Source organism: Centropristis striata, chromosome 21 (assembly GCF_030273125.1).
Source record: "Centropristis striata isolate RG_2023a ecotype Rhode Island chromosome 21, C.striata_1.0, whole genome shotgun sequence".
In the NCBI taxonomy this organism is placed as follows: Eukaryota; Metazoa; Chordata; class Actinopteri; order Perciformes; family Serranidae; genus Centropristis; species Centropristis striata.
In genome coordinates, this window is record NC_081537.1 from 20,335,859 (window position 1) to 20,354,664 (window position 18,806).

Sequence of the window (18,806 nt, forward strand, 5' to 3'; positions counted from 1 at the left end):
GATGTACTGCTGGTTAAGATAAGGGACTCTGATTTAGGAATTCCCAGTGCACCATTGGGATGGGCAGGAAATCCTGAGTCAGACTCGCAAGTACTTGTTTTTTGTATCTTGACAATTGTATCTGAATTTTAATACTTTCTCATTAAATAGTTCCTATTAGCTAAGATTTTCTACAACAAGGCCTGTTTGTATAATGAGACTAATGAGAAAAAAACATTAAAGGGTTGGTAATAAAACTTGCCCATCCCTCTTCCAGTATAGGGCAGCTATATATTATTGCTGCCACAAACATTTCCACACAACAAGGAGAGGACATGGATGCTCGTTGACTTGCAGACCTCTCACAGTCATGATGCTGGCAGCTCTCCTCTTTCTGCTTTCCCTCACAGGTAAGCTAGAACTATTCTGTATGATACGTGCAGGTGTACTGAACTTCTAAAAAATATTTCCTTATCATTTCTGCTTTAATTTTTAGGAGTGTCATCAGACTTGTAAAAGAAAAAGAAAAAAAACATATATATTAATGGTTCACTTCACAAAGTTATAGTGGTCAGTGTGGTACATGTGTGGATAATTAGGGACACTGTCCCTGAAAAGAGAATTGTTGAATATTTAAATTTACTTTACAGTGCTGTGATTGCACCAAATCCAATTCATGTTCATTATTTTGGGGTAGAAGTAAAAATCTTGTTATCTCAAAATTAGTTATACCTAACAGAACTAATTAAGACCGTATTCATCAGCAATTTTTACTAACTGATACTGTACAAGACAAAATAAGTTTTCAAAATTGTGCTCTGAGAAAGCTGTTTAACATCGTTGCTGCAATTGAATCATATTGTTTTCTGTCAGGTGGAAGTGGCTCAAATCACTCAGCAACAACAGACACTCCTCATGATTTACCAAGGTCCTCTTCCAGCCCTGAGCAGAGTATGTACAAGAAACAAACACATTCCAAAAGTGCAGAGTAATTATGTGTATGAATATTCCTCTTTAGCCTGAACAATAGAATCCTTGACACAGTGTGGCTTTCTTTCCTAAAAACCTTCATGATGTCTCACCACACAGATCTGTTCAGGGTTTTGTCTGTTGCCACACCAATTCAATGGAGGTGAAAGGAGTCTTGTTTGTAGAGCAGCTTAACAAATGAAAATAATAATACTCCAAGAATGATGTCTTTCCAAACACTGTTTGCTGTGTGGTACGTGTGTGGATAATTAGGGACAGTGTTCCTGGAAAGAGAATCGTTGAATTTAAAAAAAAAAAATAAAGGTCACTCTACAGTGCTGTGAGTGCCACAAACAACATCCAATTCATGTTGATTGTTTCAGGGTGGAATCAAAAATCTTGTTTTCTCAAAAATAGTATAAACCCAACAGAACTAAGTAAACATATTCCTTCAGCAATTTTTACTCACTAATACTAACTGAAAAAAAAAAAAATGTTTTCTGTTAGGCGGAAATGCCTCAAATCACAAAACAAACACTAATAAAGTGCACATTAACTATAAATATGAATATAAGAAATAATATAAGAAAATATTAATTCTGCGATTTTTATTAACTGACACTTTTTTTTCCTCCAAAAATCATGTTTTAGTATGTCAGAATTTCAGAGACATACAATTTCAAAATTGTGCTATGAGAGAGCTTTTTCTCTCAGTTTATTTACACGACTGCAATTGAAACTTTTTCTGTTAAATGGAATTGCCTCAAATTACTCAGCAACAACAGACCCTCCTTGTGATCCACCAAGGTCCTCTTCCAGCCTTAAACAAAGTACGTACAGGAAACAAACACAAACAAACAAATGCCTCAAACAAACAAATATACGATATATGAATTCTTTGAGTAATGCATTCTGGCAATATTATGATAACATAGGTTATGGAGTATTCAAAAAAAGTCTTTACCATGAGGTTAATTCATATGGACTACATTTTTTTTTTTTTTAAACATTCCATATGTGATATACATCGTCATATATTAGGCATGAAATGGCATATATCGGAATAGATATTTTGGCTATATTACCAGCTCATTAGAGCTGGTAATATAGCTGTTATACCAGTTAGATTAGTTTTCATATATCGTAAATATGTATATATTTGTTAATAAAGTTCAGCATTGGATACATTTAAATTATGATGTGTTGATGGAGTTCTTAATCAAAAATCATTACAGTTAATCATTTGGCCCACATGAATGTCTGAACCAAACTTGAATTTCTTTACTGTGTCAATAGCACAGCTAAAAATCATCAAATCACGAGGCAGTGGATGGATACGTTATTGATGTAAATGAGAAAACTTAACTCAGATTTAACAGAAAATTGAAAGCATCACATTTCTTTATTTCCTTCCTTTTAGATTCACTCGTAAAAATGTGTTGATGTTTTTGTCCTCCAAAGGTAACTGCACTTATCGGGATGTTTATAAGAACTTGAACTTGAACAAACTGAACATGATTCAGCCTGGTAGACATGGAGCACCCACAGTGGTGGAACTGGATGTTATACCCTATGCCATTCTCGACGTGGTAAGTGGTTGTTTAAACTTATAACAGGATATCACAAATTCACATTGTATCCACTGGAAAGCTAGTCCTCGGGCCAAGGAGCAGATGATTTGTGATTTGTTATGCCTCACATTAGTACACATGAAACTTAGTTGAGTGGTGTAGAATGGGCCAAGGAAGAACACATTCAATTTTGGAAAAATATAGACCTTAGTCACAGGAAGAAACACCACCTGGTTTTCTCTGAAGGACAACAAACACAAGGACAGTATGGTTCAATATAGACAATACTGGAAAATGACTGTGATGCACGATAAGAATAAAAACATTTTGTTGTTAATGTTGCCAAGGCAACTGGGACAGCCTATGGAGAAGCTGAAGGGCCCTAACGAGGCTTCATGTGATCCAGGAAGCTCTTAGCAGAGAGGCAGCAAGCTGCAGGAGGACCACACTGAACCCCCAAATCATATTTCCCTTCCATTATCATTGCCAGATAGGGCATTTGTGCTATATTCATATAGTGTTCAAATTATCAATCGTTGATAAACCGCTATCAAGGGCTGGAGCCTATCACAGGACTGACAGACAGAGACAGACAACCATTCAAAATGTCATTCACTCCGATGGGCAACTTAGAGTCACAAATTAAACCCGTAAAGAACCCACACTGACACAGGGAGAACATGTAAACTCCACACAGAAGAGCTGCAAGCCAGATTTGAAACTGTGACCCTCTTGCTGTGAGGCAAAATTGCTAACCGCTACACCATCGTGCAGCCCCCTCAGGCTGTACAGTGTTTGGTAAAATGTCTATGAATTATTGATCATCCTTGTGGTGGCAGTTTCATATTATAGCCATAATATAATCGACCTTTTCTCTAGTTTACTGATGAAGTCACACTGTTCCTACATGTTATCAATGTTTAGTCTAAGCATGGCACCAGGTGTGCTTCTCTCTCCCTGACAATATGCCTTAATATTTGATGCCTGGGGAAGTTTTGGTCAGAGATGATTTGACCTCTTGCCTGATTTGTTCTCCTTTTCATTCTCTCTTGGTCAAGCATCTGCAATTTCAATCCTTTTGACTTATGATATTAGCCTAAAGATGATGAGTATAACTAAGATTATGGTCTATAAAAATGTGATGAATTAGTGGTATGGAAGCTACAAATAACCACAACCGTGTGTGATGACGGCTGCTCTGTTGGAGGAACATACTGCTGAGACACAGTCAGTGAAACTGCATTTCTTATTTCCTCACTGACAGACCTATTGAGTGGTGGAGAGGTCAAAACTGTTGACATGCAACAGGAGTTTAAGGATATTTCTATATTTCTATATTTATTCATGTTGAACTGTTGGTGTGGAAATGAAGCTTGTGCACGTCCATCCAGCTCCACAATGACTGAGATTTATACAACAAAACGGAGCATACATGCAGCTTTATATAGCGTGCATATGCACATTTTTGCCAAATAGAATTGTATGCATCAGTGTGACTGTTCTAGGTTTTTTATGGTATGTTTTGAATCTTATACATTTTCCAGGATGTCTGGCTGGAAATGTTTTTTCCCATATTTATTTTTTCTCTTAGAACGAGAAGGACCAGAAATTTATTTCCTGCCTTTGGATTGATTTGGTGAGTTCTCTCTGAGGAAGAAAGCACTTTTTGATTGAATTAATTCCACCCCTCACTCTCACTCTCACTTTTTTTTTTTTTTTTTTTACTTCATATGCATTTTGGCCTTCTTTTTTTTCCTCTCTAGGTGTGGCAAGATGAATTCCTTTCTTGGGATACTTCAAAGTCCTGTGGTATTCAGGACATTCTTCTTCCTACTAAAGAAGTGTGGACACCAGATCTTACAATTGAAGAGATGTAAGTTTATGTATATGCATATATGTGTGTCTATGTTTCTATCTATTATTTGTGTCACACATAATAGATAGAAACCTTTACCTTTTATCAAATTAGTGCCCCCCCCCCCCCCCCCCCCCGTACTCATAACTCATAGTGCACTGTATTTTGTCATATTTGTCAGTGTGAATGTATTCAAAATAACAATGTAAGTACAGAAGTTAGCAAATTGAGCATACATAACTTTTGCTAAACAGTAGCCACTGTGGCTTGAAAAATGGTCAATCCTAAAGCGAAGTGTAACAAGTAGTGAAGTCGTAAAGAAATAAATTGACTGTGATCTCAGTTATTGAGCACTATTTATCTTAATTTAGCCACATTAGCCACTACCAGTCAAAAGAGATCGACTAAGACTGTAAAAGCAAAAACCCACAGTAAATAAAGGTATTTGCATTGTAATTCACAGAGAATATTAAGAAATGTTGACAAATATTTTAACCAGTTTGAGTTCACAAAGTAGGAACAAGCAGATTTAAGCGGGCTCACACAGATCTGGAAACAATTTTTTATATTTAAAGAAGAAAAAATATGAAATTAGGACATCTTCCCCCCAAATGTCTTCCGCCAGGAGTGAACCAGAGATAATGCAGTTATATGATATGGTTCATAGTTCATAGCATATACTCACTGTATTTTACATTAAGTTACTTTATGTTGTATAATAGAAAAGATACAAAATGATGTAAAATTCTGTTAAAAGCATCTGTGTTTGTTCTCATACAGGACAGAGAAGGACGAGTCCTTATGTATTTGTTGAATCTATCGGTGACGTCACATTGAGGATCACAATGGTGGTGACCAGCACCTGCAGGATGGAAGTTTACAAATTTCCTTTCGATTTTCAGAGCTGCAACTTGACTTTCAAATCTGTCATACACCCTGGTGAGTCTGTAACCTGTTGTGTTTAAAAGTTTTGTAAATTATGTTCCCATGTCTGTTTTTGTTTACATTTTTGTGTGTTTTTTAATGACTTGAATATACATATTATTTAGTGCGTTTTGTCAACTTCTAAGGACACCTCACAGTTGTATTGTATCTCCCACCTTAGACACATTTATTGAACTTAAAGAGATGGTTAACGCCAGTTGGACCAACGATTGGGCTAAGAAGATAATGCAGACAGGGTCAGAGTGGCTGTTTGTCGACATAAAAACCAACAATAAAACTGTTGACAATTTTGGCTTCAAACAAAGCATGTTGGTTTACACTGTAAGTATTTCTGCATCCAAACAGACAGGTATAAAGTAAATTTTCATCTCTGTTTGTCTCAAGTCAGTACAAGTTCTATACTGAAGTATTTTCATTTTAAATTTTAACATTTGCATCTGCAGCAAAAGTCTGGTGAGAACAGATGGTGTTACCCAAACTGTGTTACAATGGTTTAACATCCTAGCCAACTCATTTTCATAATACTAATTTTACCCTTAATGGTAGATTTCTGTAATGTTGGCAAAATAAAATATAAATTAGTTTATAATATAAGTATTTATATATCCTGTTTGTCATTGTTTTGTCTTTTGTTGTTGTTGTCTTCCAAGTAATTACTTTGGGTGCAACTTGTCCCTTCTTGCATGAATTAAACAAAAAATTATAAATCCCTATATCTACAGATAAAGATAAATATACATGGTTTCCAGTGACGCTGTTCTTTTTTTCCCTATGAATAATGGAGTGCACTTGAATATTTTTACTTTGGGTACTGAAGTATATTTTACAGCTATTGGTGGTTTTGTTGAGCAATAATCTTTATTCATTATAGAGACGCACAGGTAACGTGGCTGGTTAAACGCTGCTAGCCTAGCGGCCAACGCAGCTTGCCTTTTAGGCTACGAACGCCAGCGGCTATGCCCCCCAAGGTGGACTACGGTGAACTGAAGAAAGTCATCGATGCTCTGAGAGATGAGGTGGCTGCTGTGAAGGAGAAGCAGATCGAGATTCACAGACTGCTCGAGAAGTTGACCGCCATCGACACAGAGAACAAGAACAGAGATGAGAAAATCAGAGAGCTGGACGACAGGATGACAAATCTGGAGTAAATATTCTCGGATCAATGATGTTATCATCTCTGGGCTTCGCATCCGACCCCGGTCATTTGCACGAGCAGTGGCCACTAACAACGGGTCCCTGACAGAGCCAGAGGAGGAAGATGTGGCTTCTACGGAGCAATAGGTGGTAGCCTTTCTACAGGCTAAGGACATCCACCTCGACTGCAACCACATAGAAGCTTGTCACCCGCTGCCCTTGAGAAAGCGCAAAACGGAGTGCATCAACGACAACAGAGATCAGAGATCAGAGATCGGCGATCCGACACCCCGAGAGTTTTCCTGAGATTCACTAACAGAAAGCACAAAATCGCACTGCTGATGGAGTGGAAGAAGCTGAAGGGGACGGATGTTTACATGAACGAGCACCTGGTCAAACGCAATGCCGACATAGCCAAAGAAGCACGCGATCTGAGAAAAAACAAGAAGATTCAACAAACCTGGACGAGGAATTGCAAAGTGTTCATCAAACTCAACGGCGATACTCCAGAGGAGGCCAAAGTGATGGTCATCAGGAGCAGCGAGGAGTTGGGCAAGTACTGACATGGCATCCGTCTCACATCACGCTAAAGTGTCCATCTCACCAGACACTGACACTCTACATTCCAACATGCTTACTGTCAATTCACACCAATCCCAGGATGACATTACCCGTTTATCTGACTTGATTAGTGATTACGAGCATGTATAGCTGAAAACTTCTGAATACACAGATCACCAAACACAGGATATTGATCATGATATAGACCCGGACAATAACTTTTTCTTCAACCTCAATGAGAACTGTCATTATTACACTAGTGAGCAGTTCAATGCAAAAAATGACTGTACTGGTAAACTGTCAATAATTCACTTTAACAGCAGGCATTTGAGCAAAAATTTCCATGCAATCAAGGACTATTTACATACATTTGCCAATCCATTCCATGTAATTGCTATATCTGAATCCTGGATCACTGAGGGGGAGGAGACCAAATATACTCTAGAGGGCTATGACCTGGTTAACATCAACAGACAAAATAAAGGAGGGGGAGGAGTGGGGATTTTCGTGATCAATGCTCTACAATTTCACATAGTTGATGAAATGACAGTAACAATGGACAATGTACTGGAATGCATAACAATAGAAATCTGTATGGAGAAAACAAAAAACATCATAATAAGCTGTATTTACAGAACCCCAGGGACAAGTATTGAAATCTTCACGAACTGGATTGACTCTATGTTCTCAAAGTTATGCAACAAAGTTGTTTTTGTTTAATATAAATCCACCAATTTTAATATAAATCCTAAATCCAAGTAATTACTCAGCCATTGATACTTTTATTGATACAATGTACAGTGTGAGCCTGTTTCCCAAAATCACCAGGCCCAGTAGAATCATCTCCTATTCTGCCACCCTAATTGACAACATTTTCACAAATGACATTGAAAACAAAACAGAGAGTGGTTTATTAATCAGGGACATCACTGACCACCTAACAGTTTTTGTGGTGTACAAGGGTAATTATAAGATAACCAGGACAGATAGGCCAAAACAGTACAAATGCACAAGGACAGAGGAATTGTTGAATTGAAATAACGACTTGGGGGAGCTGCAATGGGAGGTGGTCTATGAAAAGGGTGATTCAAACAGTGCTTACGACACATTCATGAGGATTGTTATGACATTGTATGATAAAAATTGTTCTGTAAAGGAGTGGAATTGCAAAAAAGAATTACACCAGTTGTCCCTGGATCACAAAGGGATTACAAAATGCCTGCAAAAAGAAAAACACACTCTATAGAGAATGTATAAGACTGAAAACAGTAGAAGCAGAAAACAAATGCAAAAAATATAAAAATAAGCTAACTCATATTATAAGGGCAAATAAAAAAAGAGTATTATAAAAAAATCTGGAGGATAATAAAAACAATATCAAAGGAATGTGGAATCTTTTAAACAGTATTATAAATCAGTTTAGAGTGTTACACCGTTTGCAGATTACCCCACAGCTCAGACACAGGATGAACTCAAGTTTGACTGAAAAGTGTTCCAAATGTCAAGTAGAGGTGGGAAGCTATAGGCACTGTATCTGGTCATGTATCCATATTGAGGAGTACTGGGGAAAAATTGTTAGCAAACTTAATTTGATTTTTAATGTCCAGCTTGGTGCTGTTCCACAGGTTCTGCTTCTCGGTTTACCCAGTCCTCATATTAAAGGGACTCATCAAAGAAGGCTGCTCAGTATTCTCACATTTGCTGCTCGAAAGAATATATTGCTCAGATGGATTGATAATGCACCTCCAACAATTGGGGGTTGGCACAAAGTGATATTTGACCTAATACCAATGGAATATCTAACACACAGATTTAAATATAAGATGGATGACTTTTTAAAGATCTGGGCACCCTTCTTTAAATACGCTGGTAAACGACTCACAACTATTGTATTAAAAGGGATGATAGATGGCAATGAGGGAAACTGGCTAACTGATGTTTTTAGGTTATAAGGAAGGACATTAATTCACTTGATATTATTTTTAATTATCAAAAAAATAGCTTTCTCTCAAAATGGAAATTGAGATTTTTGGAAAAATTGTTTTTTTTATTTTTTATTTTTTATTTTTAACGACTCTTCACTTCTCTTTTCAGGATGTGTATTTCCTACATCACTGTCAATTGTAATGGGACAGAGCATTTTCATTGTAATGTCTGTATTACGTAATAAGTAATTGGATATTTGTTTTCTGTGGCCACAGTGTGTTGTTTGTTGTTTTTGTCTATGTTGGAAAATGCAATAAAAAATATTTTAAAAAACAAACAAAAACAAAACAGTATTATAAGAAAGAACTCTGCTTCTGACAAGTATCCGCAATACTTTATTGATAAGGACAAAGTGAACTATAACATGGAAGAAGTAGCTAACAGTTTTAATAAATTCTTTGTCAATGTGGGGCCAGATTTGGCAGAAAAAATTCCGGATCCAGGGACAACTGGAGAAAAGATGGGGAAACTGGTAGATAGAAATCCCAGTTCAATGTTCTTGAAGGCAGTAGACGATGCTGAAATTTAGGACGTTGTGAACAACTGCAAAAACAAAAGATCCACTGATTTTCAAGACATAGATATGGCTCTAGTAAAACTGGTTTAACCGGCAATTGTAAAACCGCTGACTCATCTATTCAATTTATCAAACATAACATCTCCTTCCACTGCTTTGCCGACGACGTCCAGCTATATCTGCCTCTTAAGGTTGATGGGCAGGCTGCACTCCAGCCATTGCTTGATTGTCTGGCTGACATCAGATCATGGATGGGTGCAAACTTCCTCAACCTTAATGAGAGCAAAACGGAGATCATTATTTTTGGAAAAACCTCTCCGGCCTTCTCCACTGATGCCCTAGGCCCTCTAGCCTCCAACATCCGGCCCTCTGTCAAAAATCTTGGCGTGATTTTTGACAGTGCTTTTAAGTTTGAACAGCAGGTTAGTGCAGTGGTAAGGAGAAGCTTTTTCCACCTGAGAACTCTAGCCAAGACAAAAGCCTACCTGCCTCAGAGTGACCTGGAGAAAACTATCCATGCCTTCATCACATCACAACTGGACTACTGTAACGCCCTCTACACCGGTATGGATCAATTGCAGCTTCGCCGCCTGCAGTTGGTCCAAAACTCAGCCGCCAGACTCCTCACCTGCACTAAAAAACATGATCACATCAACCCGGTCCTCGCATCACTCCACTGGCTCCCCATCCGTCACCGCATTGACTATAAACTACTTCTAACTGTCTACAAATCCCTCCATGGTCTGGCCCCTACATACCTGTCTGACCTTTTGCACCACCACACCCCCTCCAGGCTCTACGGTCAGTTGACCAGCTGCTGTTGGAGGTGCCCAGGTCCAGACTAAAAACAAGAGGCGACAGGGCCTTCTCAGTAGCAGCCCCCAGACTCTGGAACTGCCTCCCCCTCCACATCCGTGCAGCGCAGTCCCTGAATGTCTTTAAATCTCACTTAAAAACCCACCTCTTTTCTCTTGCCTACAATTAAAGTTTTTTGTTGTTGTTTTTGTTTGTTTTTGTTTTTGTTTTGTTTTGTTTAGTTTTAGTCTCTTTTTTACCTTTGTCAATTCTGTATTTTAATGCACTTTTTGCACTTTTATGTGAAGCACTTTGGTGCGGCTCAGCCGTCTGTAAATGCGCTATATAAATAAATTTGACTTTGACTTTGACTTTGACTTTATCATTTCAAACCGGGACATTTCCGGATGGAATGAAGACTGCTAAGGTTATACCATTATACAAAGCTGGGAGCAAACACAACTTCACAAATTACAGACCTGTCTCTTTACTTCTGCAATTCTCCAAGATTCTTGAAAAACTCTTCAACTCCAGGTTAGATGTTTTTTAGAAAAGCATCAACTACTTTCTGACAGTCAATATGGATTTAGATCAAACAGATCAACATCATCAGCAATAATAGAATCAATAGAGGAAATCACAACGGCTATAGACAAGAAACAACAGGCAATTGGAGTTTTTATTGATTTAAAAAAAGCATTCAACACAATCAACCATGACATATTAATTTGCAAACTGGAAAAGTACGGAGTAAGAGGAATGGTTCTAGATTGGATAAAAAGTTATCTTAACGGGAGAAAACAGTTTGTGAAGTTGGGTGATTACTGCTCATCATGCTTGGACATTGCTTGTGGCGTACCTCAATGGTCAGTACTGGGTCCAAAGTTGTTTATACTGTACATTAATGATATATGCAAAGTGTCCAAGCTACTGAAATTAGTCCTGTTTGCAGATGATACAAACATATTCTGCTCAGGAGACGATCTCGCTGAGCTTCTGAAGGATCTTACTGAGGAAATGATCAAACTAAAAAACTGGTTTGATTACAGCAAATTATCCCTAAACCTGGCCAAGACTAAAATTATGCTATTTGGATATGGCAAAAGAGATGTGCAGGTAAAGTTTGAAATAGATGGGGTGGAAATTGAAAGAGCACACGAAATAAAATTTCTTGGAGTTATGATCGATGATGTAATCAGTTGGAAATCACACATAAAATATGTACAAACCAAATTGTCAAAGAGCATTGCAGTAATAAACAAAGCAAAGCAGGCTTTGGATCATAAATCACTCCACACTCTTTACTGTGCACTCGTTTTGCCATATCTAATGTACTGTGTCGAGGTCTGGGGGAACAACTACAGAACCTCATTAGCACCAGTAACTATCCTGCAGAAGAAAGCGATTCGTGTCATTCATAAGGTTCGATATTTGGACAATACTCATTCATTATTTCTACAGTCAAAAATAATGAAATTCTCTGACATTGTGAAGTTTCAAACTGCTCAGGTAATGTACAAAGCAAAAAACAACAAACTCCCAAATAATATTCAAAAATTATTTAATGAAAGACAGCTTAGTTATAATTTGAGGGGGAAACTAAATTTTGACAGGTTCAGCATTCGGACAACCAGGAAAGGCTTTTGCATTTCAATTTGTGGGGTGAAGCTGTGGAACAGTTTGAATATGGAGATCAAGCAATGTCCAAGCATGAAACAGAGCATGGCTTTCCAGAGTTACAGTAATGAAGGAGGGCTTTGACATCTCATTACTTGTTAACATGACAAGTTAAGTGTGTGATCAGCAGTAAGCTATTGGTCTTAAGGGTGGTGTCGCGTGCTGTGGTGGCTCGGCCTTCTGCCATGGCTGACTCCACAGTTGCTGTGGTGCTGGCAGTCGGAGTGGCTGACATTTTCAGTGTGTCAGTGAGTAGGAAACATGGGTATGTGTAGGATTATGTATAAGTGTATGGGTATACAGGAAATGTATTGGTACGTTTGTGTGCATCTATGTGTACTGGTATGGCGTACAGATATGCAAGTGTTTGTTTGTACGCTTGTGTGTATCTATGTGAATCGGTATGGTGTACAGATATGCAAGTGTTGATACATAGAATTGATATCATGAAAATGACACATTAGTATGACACAGGTAGTTTTGAGTTTGAGTTTCGATTTCTGACCTGTTAATATTGTTTAAAGAAGTGGGGTGGGATTGAACAAGTTTTTACTTCTTCCCACCCCTTTTCAAATATGTTGTGGAATTTTATAGAGTGCTTGGCGGCCTTATCAGTGCAGGAGTCACTAGGGCTGACTCCTGTTGATGCATTATTATTGTATTGTTGTTGCATATTTGAAATAAATCATTCATTCACATTCATTCATTCATTCATTCATTCATTCACAGACTGTACCCCTCCTCGTTCATTTATTTTGACCCTGACCCTGACATATAATTTAACAGATCACCATGAAGAGGCGGTCTGTCCTCTATGTCGCCAACTTCTTGCTGCCGGTCCTGTTCTTCTTGTGTCTGGACTTGGCCTCCTTCCTGATCTCAGAGACTGGGGGAGAGAAGCTCAGCTTCAAGGTCACTGTGCTGCTCGCTGTAACTGTGATGCAGCTTATTCTCAATGAGATTCTGCCCTCCTCTTCAGACAGCGTTCCACTTGTTGGTAAAGAAACTCAGAGTTTTACCTTTATTGGACTGTACTTCATATTAGCAGAAACAGTAATGAATCACTGTGTTGTTATTTGTTCACATTAATAATTTCACCTTCTCCCTTCAGCTGTCTACTGCATTGGGATGTTTGGTTTGATGATGATTAGCCTCTTTGAGACTATTTTGGTGATGTATCTGATGGGGAAAGACATCGAGGCAGATGAAGACCAAAGACCAAAGAGTGAGGATTGTGAAGATAAACGGAGCAAAGTCAGCTGCTGCTGTAAAGGTGAGATTAAACATAAATCCCAAAACACTCTGGATCTCAACTCTACATCCTCTGTGCTAAAACTGTCAAATGTGTCAAACATGTCCTTTCAGAGCTGAAGAAGTGGACTCACTGTGCTCATGTTTGTGATGTGTCTGTTGACGAACCTCCATCTGAACTGCTGTCAGCAACCAAAGAGGTTAGAATTAGGCTGCATTTTAAAGGTTCAGTTCACCCAAATTAAAAACCGACCTTCTTTTTTGTTATCACAGTGGACCTAAAAACTGTAATGTCAAATGTACCGGCTGTTCACTAAATGTATTCTACAGGGTAACAGCAGAGAACTGACGGAGGAGTCTGTTGCCTTGGAGAAGCTCTCAGGTGAGATGAAGGAGGTGATTCAGCTCCTTAACAGCAGGGAGGAAGCAGGAAAGCTCGGCTACTGGACCAGAGTGGCTAAAACAATCAACAAAGTTTTCTTCATTTCCTATGTCACAGTGGCCGTTGTGTTCTTAGTTGTTATCTTTTCATTATGGAACAGTGAAGCATACAAGTAGTGGTTAAACTTAAAAAGCATGTTTAAGACATATTTCCATTTGACATGGACTTTAACAGATCTGTCGGTTCACACCTGTAGTTCAGTTCCATCATTCTGGACAAAAGAAAAGAAAAAGCCATTGTTTCTCTATATAAGACATTTTCAGAGAGTTTATAATTACTTGTTATAAACCAGCTACATGGACCCACAGGCATGGTCATTAATCATCTTAGTCAGTCTTCCTGCGGGGCCAGGACTTACAACTTTTACAACTTTTATGCTCACACTATACGGATCAATTAGACTGCCATGGTTTCAGAACATAAGCAAGGAGTCGCCTTTTTTTTCTGTCCGATGACAATTCAAATACAGTTTTTTCAACTGAGATGACTGCATTCTCAACAATATTGGGGTTGTAATGGGGTTTTGCATGGAAGGTTAGATATACGTAGTCCTTCAGTAGTGTTGTATGTTCTGCACATGGTCAGACATCTAAGACATAGTCGATATTAACCCATTAGACCAGTCTGGTTGCATTATAAAGTTGTAGTTATTATGTCTCTGATATGTATTATGCACAATTGTGCTTAATTAGTCCATCATACACATAATGATTTATTTTTTTTAAATGCATGAGTTGCTTTTTAAATATTCATATCAAGTTCTCTCTCTGTGTATCTCTGTGGAAATACAATGTAGTTGATGTTGCCTGTTCATGTTTTTTCCACATCTATGGTAAATCTACACCTCAAGTTAAGCTACATTATGTATTCACATTATAGAATAAAAGTCACCTGGTTCTGAAATCGTATATCAGACTTCATACTTCTGTCAGTTTGTATGTTTCAGTATTTGTTTAAATAGATTTGGATTATGCAGATGGTTGAAAATATAAAAGTTTATAATTGAGGAAACATGAATGCAAATACTTGCATACAGGACTAGGGTCACAAAATTAGGTCACAAATTTCTCTGGAAAACATTGAAACCCAACAAGGAACTAATTCTTCACCAAAAAGATTTCTGCTTCCCCTTCCAATCTATGGACTCTGTAGTAAAATACTGGGCTAGATCAGTTAGTACAAGCAAGATAGTTGCTTCAACTTTCATTGATGGCTTCTGATCTGATGTGTGTTGTGATATGTATTTAGTAATACATTACATTACATTACATGTCATTTAGCAGACGCTTTTGTCCAAAGCGACTTACAATAAGTGCATTCAACCTGATGGTACTAGACATAGACCATAGGAATCGAGTAAGTACATAACTTTAAGAGCTAACTGTCATTGCTAAGGAGTGCTATATGTTAAAGAAGAAAAGAAGAGAAAAGAATAAGAACTTTTTTTTTTTTTTTTTTAAATATATATATCTATTAGGTGACCATGACTTAACCGAGGTATTGTTGGAAGAGATAGGTCTTCAGCCTGCGGCGGAAGATGTACAGGCTGTCTGAGGTCCTGATGTCGGTGGGGAGCTCGTTCCACCATTTGGGAGCCAAGACAGAGAAAAGTCTTGAAGTGGTTTTGAGGCGAGTTGACCCACGCAAGGTGGGAGTCGCCAGCTGTTTGGCTGATGCAGAGCGGAGAGGACGGGCAGGAGTGTAGAGTTTGACAAGGTCCTGGATGTAAGTAGGACCTGAACCGTTAGCAGCAGAGTACACCAGAGCTAGAGTCTTGAAGCGTATCCGCGCAGCCACTGGTAGCCAGTGGAGGGAGCGGAGGAGGGGTGTTGTGTGTGAAAATTTGGGAAGATTGAAGACCAATCGAGCAGCTGCATTCTGGATGAGTTGTAGAGGTGGGATGGCTTTGGCAGGCAGACCTGCCATGAGGGAGTTGCAGTAGTCCAGGCGTGAGATGACCAGTGCCTGGACCAGGACCTGAGCTGCCTTCTGGGTGAGAAACGGGCGGATTCTCCTGATGTTATGCAGCAAGAATCTGCAAGATCTGGTAGTGGCGGTGATGTTTGTTGAGAGGGACAGTTGGTTGTCAAGAGTTACGCCAAGGTTTTTGGCGGTTTCTGTGGAGGCAACCACTGTGTTCTGGACAGTGATGTGGAGGTCAGTGGTGGGAGAGCCCTTCCCTGGGAGGTAGAGTAGCTCAGTCTTTCCCAGGTTGAGTTTGAGGTGGTGCGAGGACATCCACTGGGAGATGTCGGCCAGACATGCAGAGATACGTGCTGCTGCACGTGTTTCAGACTGGGGAAATGAGAAGATTAGCTGGGTGTCGTCGGCATAGCTATGATAGGAGAAGCCATGCGAGTGGATGAGGGAGCCAAGGGCGTTGGTGTATACCAATTTGAAATTGAAAATTTGAGACTGATCTATGTAACTACTTCCTGGTCAGTCATTAAGTCCACGCTTCATACTGATGTTAATAGTGCATTTATTTTTCTTGGACATGTAAATGGACATCTTGAACACCGTGAAAACTAAAACAGAGGAGATGAAAAATCTCAATGAATATTTATAACATAGCATAGCAGATTTTCCAGTCATTCAAAATACATGCAACACAATCAGGCCACAGCAAACCCTCTTATTATCTCTACATTACTTATAAAATAAGAATTAACTCTGTTAGCTTATAAAAACCAACCAAATGTCACAATCACGCTACTGAGGTGAACTATAAAATAAACTTCTCAAATAATGCAGAATTAGCATATAAATTGTCAACAGCCTAATGCAAGCTAGCTGGCCATACACAGCAATGTAATGCAAAACGAACTATTGTTATGTAAATTAACGTTTCACACTACAAACCACTCGGTACAGTTTCATCTAGAGATTAAAACAAAACAAAAGAAACTATTTACCGTGTGCGCCGTTGACCAGCAGTAGAATGTCGGCAACTCCGCTCTTTCTCTCACTCGTGTCTCTCTCTTTCTCTATCTCTCTCACGCTCATTCATCTCTCTAGTCTCTCTGCTTTCTAACTTTTAGCGCCTTGCGCTGACCCCGCCCAGCGGACAACAACATCCGGGTTAGAGTTGAAAGAAATATAATATTTTATGGCATCATTTACACTCCCACCAAATTACCCTTTGATTCATGGCCTAAATGTACAAATATTAGGCGTGCTACACCCCTAGTTTAATAAATCAATGGTAATTTCAATGTCATGTCAAATTAAAGCACCTAATTCGAGACACCGGGAGTCTTACTGCTTTCTACTAAAACGACTAACTTTTGGATGGGGCGTTCGACGACAGATGGCTTGCTGAGGCGTTTACCTCCTTCCCCTAGCTTCCGCTCGCCTATCTGTATGGTAGCTTTGCGGACCAGCCCATCATCATCCTTGCTTACGTCCAGAACCCTGGCAAGCTTCCACTCATTGCGAGGAGCATCTTCTTGGACGATGACAATGTCGTTGACTTGCACATTCCGTCTTGGATCATGCCACTTCTGCCTGATAATAATCCCGGCTAAATACTCTTTCTTCCATCTGCACCAAAACTGCTCTGACAGATATTGCACCCGCCTCCATCTTTTCCTAGCGTATAAGTCCTCTTTGACGAATCTACCTGGTGGGGGCAGTGGGACAGAGGATTTCATTGTGAGCAGATGATTTGGTGTCAGTGGTTCTAGGCTTGCTGGATTGTTGATACTGTCCACAGTCAGAGGGCGGCTGTTTACGATGGACATGGCCTCGTAAAAGAATGTCCTGAGAGAGGCATCGTCCAGTCTACCGGCGCTCTGTGCAAGGACTGAACTCAACACACTCCTCACTGTGCGTATCTGCCTCTCCCAGACACCTCCAACGTGACTTGCGTCTGGAACATTCATGCAGAAGTCACACTGTCGATCTGCCAGAAATGTAGCCACTCTTTCTTCATCCAGTTCTTTCAGGGCTCTTCCCAGTTCATTCTTTGCGCCCACAAAGTTGGATCCATGATCAGATCTTATCTGTCTCACTGCTCCACGGATGGCTATGAAACATCTTAAGGCGTTAATGAAAGCATCCGTCGTCATGTCTTCCAGTATCTCTATGTGTACTGCTCTGGAGCAGAGACACGTGAAGAGCAGACCATATCGCTTCTGTTCCTTGCGGCCCTGTTTGGTGTGAAAGGGACCAAAGCAATCCATTCCACAGAATGAGAATGGCGGTGAAGGCTCGATGCGATCTGTTGGAAGATCTGCCATCCTTTGCTGTTCTGTGGGTCTTCGAGCCTTTCTGCAAATGACACACTGCCTTATATAACCGGCGACTGCTTTACTTCCTCCAATGATCCAATAACCATTGGCTCTGACTTCATTCAGAGTTTGCCCTCTTCCTTGGTGCTGTGTCTTCTCATGACAGTACCTGAGGATGAGGCGTGTCACATCACCATTGCTCGGTAGGATTATAGGGTGTCTCACATCGAAAGGTGAGGATGCTTTCCTTAATCGTCCTCCTACTCTAAGTATGCCATCGTGGAGCTCTGGGTCAAGCTGGTAGAGTGAGTGATTGCGTGAGAGCTTTCCAGATTCCTGGGTCAGGATGAACATCTCTTCGTTGAAAGCTTCTTGCTGCACAAGCTTGACAAGAGTAAGTGAAGCTCTCCTTCTCTCCTCTACATTTAACGGTTCTGTCTTCTTAGATCTCTCAGCCAGTCGGTGAATACGTGCCACAACGTTCACAGCCGTGGTCCATTTTGAGAATCGCGACAGTCGCTCCAAGAAATTGTCCTGCCTTTCAGCCAGTGTGTTTAGTACCTGTGCTGCCTTGACCTCAGGGTCTCCCACCAGCAGCTCTGATGTTCCTTGCTTGATATCAAGCTCTCTTTCCCATAGGAATTTGGGTCCCTGGAACCAATTTGAGTTGAGCAGCTCTGATACTTTGAGGCCTCTGGAGGCATGATCAGCAGGGTTCTCGTTTGTGTCGATGTAATGCCACTGTTGTGGCTCCGTTGTTTCGCGTATTCTCTGAACTCTGTTTGCTACGAAGACATGGAACCGTCGAGCCTCATTGTTGACATAACCCAGAACAACTTGCGAGTCTGTCCAAAAGTACTCTTTGTCAACCCTAAGTTCTAATTCCTCCTTC

The 18,806-nt window shown here is 39.7% G+C and overlaps 1 protein-coding gene across 1 annotated transcript; it reads left to right on the forward strand.

Annotated features, from left to right (window-relative positions):
- Positions 1–349: 349 nt before the first annotated feature.
- On the forward strand, positions 350–13,937 carry LOC131959989 (5-hydroxytryptamine receptor 3A-like). The gene is made up of 10 exons (XM_059325199.1): positions 350–389; positions 2,410–2,537; positions 4,111–4,155; positions 4,283–4,392; positions 5,165–5,313; positions 5,480–5,640; positions 12,776–12,986; positions 13,101–13,262; positions 13,355–13,440; positions 13,571–13,937. Exons 1-10 carry the CDS (start codon positions 350–352, stop codon positions 13,796–13,798), a joined length of 1,320 nt encoding a protein of 439 aa, XP_059181182.1. The 3' UTR covers positions 13,799–13,937.
- Positions 13,938–18,806: the final 4,869 nt, after the last annotated feature.